This window comes from Centroberyx affinis, unplaced genomic scaffold (genome assembly GCF_046629955.1).
Source record: "Centroberyx affinis isolate AG114_WGS23_722 - 3 ecotype Tasmania unplaced genomic scaffold, CSIRO-AGI_Caff_v1 ptg000141l_1, whole genome shotgun sequence".
NCBI lineage: Eukaryota > Metazoa > Chordata > Actinopteri > Beryciformes > Berycidae > Centroberyx > Centroberyx affinis.
Genome location: NW_027278839.1, coordinates 112,528 through 118,449, shown reverse-complemented (window position 1 = coordinate 118,449; position 5,922 = coordinate 112,528). Strand labels below are relative to the sequence as shown.

The 5,922-nt window shown below is 39.7% G+C and overlaps 1 protein-coding gene across 1 annotated transcript; it reads left to right on the top strand.

Moving 5' to 3' along the window:
• The first annotated feature begins 291 nt into the window (after nucleotides 1–291).
• On the top strand, nucleotides 292–4,511 carry LOC139654322 (polymeric immunoglobulin receptor-like). Its single transcript, XM_071531419.1, has 7 exons — nucleotides 292–387; nucleotides 555–887; nucleotides 980–1,309; nucleotides 1,453–1,770; nucleotides 2,408–2,449; nucleotides 2,599–2,678; nucleotides 4,133–4,511. Exons 1-7 carry the CDS (start codon nucleotides 348–350, stop codon nucleotides 4,253–4,255), a joined length of 1,266 nt encoding a protein of 421 aa, XP_071387520.1. The 5' UTR covers nucleotides 292–347; the 3' UTR covers nucleotides 4,256–4,511.
• The last annotated feature ends 1,411 nt before the right edge of the window (nucleotides 4,512–5,922 follow it).

The following is a 5,922-nucleotide window of genomic DNA, read 5'->3' as shown; positions in this document are numbered from 1 at the left end:
TCATAATTTCTCAGTATGCACAGTATCTCTCTCTTCTGTGAGTGTTTCATCGGCCTGGTCTGAAGAGGGGGCTCTTCTATTCCTCTTAACCAAACATGCAGTCCAAAGTTGGAAGTAGGTAGTAGGTTGAGTAAGAAGCTGTCACAGCAAAGTGGTGGGAGGGGGAAGGAAGCAGCAGAAGTGAGATAAGAATGGTTAGACTTTGGCATGTGGTTAGATTAAAGCATTAAGACTATACTATTCAAGGAAAATAAGATTGTATGCCGTTTCCTCAAATCAAATCAAACAAAACTGAAGAGCACACTTAGCCTGTCAGAGAAAAAAGCTGAGCATGTCAAAGCCATAAGATGAGAATCACTGTGATCGCCATCGTCTCCATCATCACAGGTATATCATTCATAATAATTCTTTGAAAATGTTTTCATCTGTATCATCACCACTGACCATGCCAGGTTTTTGTATATTGTGTTTACTGCTGATTGAGACATGTTAAAAAAGATTTTTTAAAAAGTGAGGCACAGATCTTCTATGTATTTGCATTCCTTGATTTATAGGATGTGTGAGCTCCTTTGAAGTGCGAGCATACTCCGGAGGTAAAGTCATCATCAACTGTGAATATTCGGAAAAAGATGGAGACAAGAGAAAATGCCTTAACAAAGAAAACAGGATGGGTTCTGAAGAAAATGAACATGCGGTTGATCATATGAGAAGTGAAAATCAGAGTATTTGTGGGTCCAAGCCTCGATTTTTGCTGGCTGATAAAGAGAAATATCTCAGGGTGTCCATCAGCGACCTGGAGAAAGAGGATGAGGGGACTTACACATGTGAAGTGGAAAATGCTGCTGCTCAAAGCAACTATACTAAAGTGGATTTGTACATAAAGAACGGTAAGGGAATACAATTTTAGTAATGAAAACACTTCCCTAATCCAAAAGTTTGAGTCATTGCAGGATTGAGCTGTTTTCTGTGTTTCTGACAGATTCATGCTGTTTAAAGACGGTTAAACACAATGTTTTCACGGGAGGAAAAGTAGCCATTAGGTGCAACTACTCACAGGACCACCGGAAAAGCATCAAATATTTCTGCAAGGAGCAGGCTCCAGTCTGTGATTTAAAAATTTCCAGTGGAAACTCAACCCCTTCCCAACCGGGCAAATTCTCTCTGTCTGAGAGTAATAACGAATCCTTCACTGTGACCATTCAGGATCTGACTAAAGAAGATAAGGGGTCCTACTGGTGTGGCGTAAAAACAAAGACGGCTGAGGGGAGTTACATCGCTCTCGTCACAAAGGTCTGGCTGCGCGTTGAAAGTAAGCATCTTTCTCTTTCTGTCAACCAAGCACACAGATTTTGAGGCTTTGAAGTTTGCCACATTTTCTAGTTTTTGCTGTCAGTCAGCATTTGTATGTGTGCTAACCCTCTGTCCCTATCAATTTGTCAAAATTATTTGCAGACTGGAAAGATTCCAACGCTTCCAAAATAACATTTCGTGTTGGGGAGAATGCCACATTCGGGTGTCCATATCCAAGTAATCATCAAAACAATACAAAGTTCTTCTGCAAAGGAGAAAATCCTCATCACTGCAAAAAAATGGTTGATACAACACATCAGAAAAAGGCAGTTGGAAGATTTTCTCTGGAGGATAATTCTACAGAGACATTTTTCGAAGTGCACATCAGGAATGTGACGAATGAGGATAATGGCATCTACTGGTGTGGCACCGGTAGAAAGTGGAGTCCTGAAAGTCACAGAAGATTTGACATCATTGTAGGTGAGATGAGTACGTCCATGTATATTTTACATTTTACTGGAGAACAGAGGGGGAAAAAATGTTTCAGAGCTTGGTGTACACAAACAACTACAAACATTAATTCATGACATAAACTAACTGATTTATGTTGATTCTTTTGGGGTACATCTTTAAGTTGTAGCATCAAATAAGTTAGCAGTTTTTGTTGACTATGACTATGTCACCACATCCTAGTTAGCTGTTCTCTCCTCCTAATGCCCATTTCCTTTGTGGAACATGTGAGTAACTATGATTAGGATCTTAGGAAGCAGCATCTTCATGTGAGCATTGAAGTAACTAACATTTTTTTGTTTCAAATGAGTTTGCAATGACAAATTATTCTTTCCCCTCACCTATATTAGTGTCAGCATATTCCTTGTTATAACCACAAAATCCTTTTTGTGAAGATTAGTCACATCTCTTCCCATTTGCCCATCTTCTCTCTCTCTCATTCTCTTTCTCTCTCTTTCTCAGTCTCTCTCTCCCTCTTTTTTATTATTCTTCTTTTCTCACTCTTGCCCATATGTCTCAAGCAATTCTCTGTCTCTTGAGTGTTTTAACAGTGTAATTAAGCAACTGATGAATTACAGAGAGTTTTAAATATTTATTTCACTTCCAGTTGCAGATGGAGCACCACCGACCCCATTACCCACAATTCACGGTAAAACTTTGTGTGTTTGGTTCAGCTTATTTTGGAAAAAACTTGTAGGCATAGAAGGTACTGTTATGTCCAGATGAACATCACTGAGCACACTCTCCCATCTCACTTTTTGTGAAGTTTGATGTTTCTTGTATGTTTCCATGATTCAGGTAACATCATCTATGTGCCAGTCATTTTCGCTGTGCTTGTGGTCTTTGTGGTTACCATCCACAGGCAAGTAATGCTGAAGGTGAGACACACACTATATATTTTGTTCTATAGATTAGTGTTTCAGAGATACATATTCACATACTGTACATCACCTGGAATCATGACGTGTGTCCTGTTTTGAGTAGAATATCAGACATATGGTAAATGCAGTTAGTGGTCGAATTACCTCAAAGACGACAGAGAAGGACTATACCTTTTTTTCAGTACCCCATAATTCACACTCCAGATTGGACTATTTCCTGGTAAACAAGCCATGGGTGGGCAATACTCTGTCTTGTAGTATAGGAAGTCGGCACATCTCTGACCTCAGCCCAGTGGAACTTCTTATCTCCCCTTTACAAGAATCCAGAGAGCTCTTTAAATGGCGTATGATCCTGTGTAACAAGCTACACGGGTCCGGTGGTGTAGCAAGCTATAGGGTTGGCCTCAGACCTACAGGCACCTGCTGGAAATGCGGAAGGGACCTATCTGCACATGGTTTGAGATGTGTTACAATTAAGAGCTTTTGGGTTGAGGTTTTTCAAAGAGTTAGTGAAGTAACAAGAACACAAATAGATCCAGATCCCGCAGTTTGCTTACTTGTTATCTTCTCCAGGCTTGTAAATCAACCTAATAGCAAGTGGTTGGCTATAGCCTTTACAGACACTTCCGCTCCTACTATTCAAGACTGGTCTAATGCACTTGCCAAAATAGCTAAACTGGAAATAGCCATATATAGTAACATTGACTTTATGAGTAGATATGACAAAATCTGGGCTCCTTTCCTATCCTCTATGACTTGACTGGCTATAGCCTTGACCTGTTCATTAAAAATGTTTCATGTGATGTATCATTTTAAAGGTTCTATGTAAATAGGCATGAATTCATTATATAATGCATTTCCAAAATAAGTGCTCTGCTAGTCTGACCACACGACCAACCCCTTCAAATAATTTTTGTTATTTTTACGTGTAGGCCTACATTTGTGCTTGTATGCATCAAGGTGCTTGCGACTCTAGGATATGTATATAGTGCTAACATGGGCGTATACGAGTCCACACTGATGTGTGACTTATTAATTTCTTCTGTATTACTTTTTAGTATGCCATACATTTTTATTGTCTGTATTTTTCTTCAATCTTTTATGTTTGTTTGTCAGTCTGTGTGTAGGGGGAATGAGGTTGAGGATGTGGATGTATGAGTCTGGGAACATGCTAGGGGGTGTAATTGGCAGGCAGGTGTGAGTAATAATGTAAAAACCTCAATAAAAAGAGAATTAAAAAAAAAAAAAAAAGAATTACCTCAAAGAATCGATCCCTGACAGGTTTGGAAAACAGGAAGGGAAAAAGGGAGAGCTGTGGTCCTTCTCTGTCCCAATGTGTCTCTCCAACACACAGGTTGTGTGAAAAAAAGTTGGGAAAAAACAAAATGTTGGTCTCTCTCTTTTTTGTGGCTTTCCCTTCCCTTTTAATTCTTCTGTTTCTCCCTCTCCAGGGTAGTCATGAAGAAAATATCTATGAGGAAATGCATCCTGAGACACAGGAGATGCTCTGCTCTCTGTTTATGCCAATTTTTCCACAAATCCTCCTGCCGCTACCAATGTCACTTTTCACATAAACCCTGACCATCCCTTAGATGGTAGCATCAGCCTTACTAATGCTGACTCCCCCTCTACTGACTAATCTACTGTTTAAATCATAAACTTAAATCATCTGTACAGTCTGTCTTAATCAAGGAAAATAGCATATAGGAATTCAGAAATGGTGGAGTGGTGTCCCCGTTAAATACTTTTTGCAAGGTACAATGACCATTCATAACTTCATTCATATGTCCACATTTGTTTGTTAAATTACTTAAATGCAACTAAGTGAATTTTAAGGTAATGCAAAGGTACTTTACTCTTTAACTGAATAAGATTTACCCAATCTCCACAACCTTTGTGTGTTTAATAGTTTGTTATGAGTGTATACTTTGTATATGTTTTCATTGTTTGCTATATTCAGTTCTCTGATGCAAAAAATGCTCCATAAATATAAATTAAACATTTTTTACCTTGATACCATTGTTATTTACTCTTGTTGGAGCATACACAGCCACAGTTCTAACTGGATATGAATCAATCTGACTCTATTCGGGTTCCCTTAATGCCATGTGTTTTGCTCTTGGCAGCAAAAGAAGGTGGATTCTTGCTGTCCCAGGGACCAGACCTAGTAGTTACCCTTCAATGTGACTTGGTCACAACAACGGAGGACACTAATTGGCCCAGTCTCTGGGCCTGTTGTCCCACTTGTCAAGTGTTCCCCCACCTTCCCAATCCCAATTTAACCCTTAATCACAAAAAAATCAGGATTCACTTGATTTTTGGTTTTGTTTATCAGTGTCAACAGCAACGTTTCTAACAATAATGCCATTTACAGAAACACAGATGTTTATGTTTTATTAAAATATCATAGTAGCATGGAGCTTACTAAAGAAACAGGTCGCACATTTGCTAGGAAGCTAACATGTTAGCAATTATCAGTGCAAATAAAGTGTTGTTCACCCTAACCCTACAAATCACCAGTGCAGATTTTATTGTGCCTGAAATTCTCGTAACACCACTTTGCAGATAATTCCAGAGTTGGTTGAACTGGTTTTCAGTTCACAGAGAAATGCACTGGGCATCAGGCAACTGAACAGATGTTTGAGCAGGGAGTATGATTGCAGCCTAAGGGTCAATGGGGTAGACACAGGAAAAGGGGATGTCCATAGAGGGGCTGACTCGACTCAGACCAGCAGGGTAGACAAATAAAGTGTTGGAGTAGGTCACATGGCTGCTGTTTGTCTAAGGAAACACAAGGAGAGGAGAGGAGAGGAGAGGAGAGGGAGAACTGATTAAGAAGTCTGTCAAATCAGTAACATGAAGTCCAGCAGCAGGTAACAAACCAAAGCTTGCAGGATATCGGTAAACCTGTCACTGAGGAGGCAGGCATTAACAGTGAAATGCAGGACCACGAGTGCAGTGAGGTGAGCACACTGGGCAAAAACCTGGAGTAAAATGTCTGATGGCTGCTGAGAGGAGTGAATGGGAAGCTGTTGACACACATTTGATAGGCTGAAAGGAACAGCCAAGAAGCCAGAGAAAATGGGGGATAATGTTTATGTTTATAATGTTTACGGCCAAAAAAGCGGTAAAAAAAAAAAAAAAAGGCCACAAAATGAGCTACTGTGTTGGAGTCAGTTCTTTTTCTCATAACCCAATAGCCCACAGACAGTATAATCCTTTCAGAAATATGACAGAATGA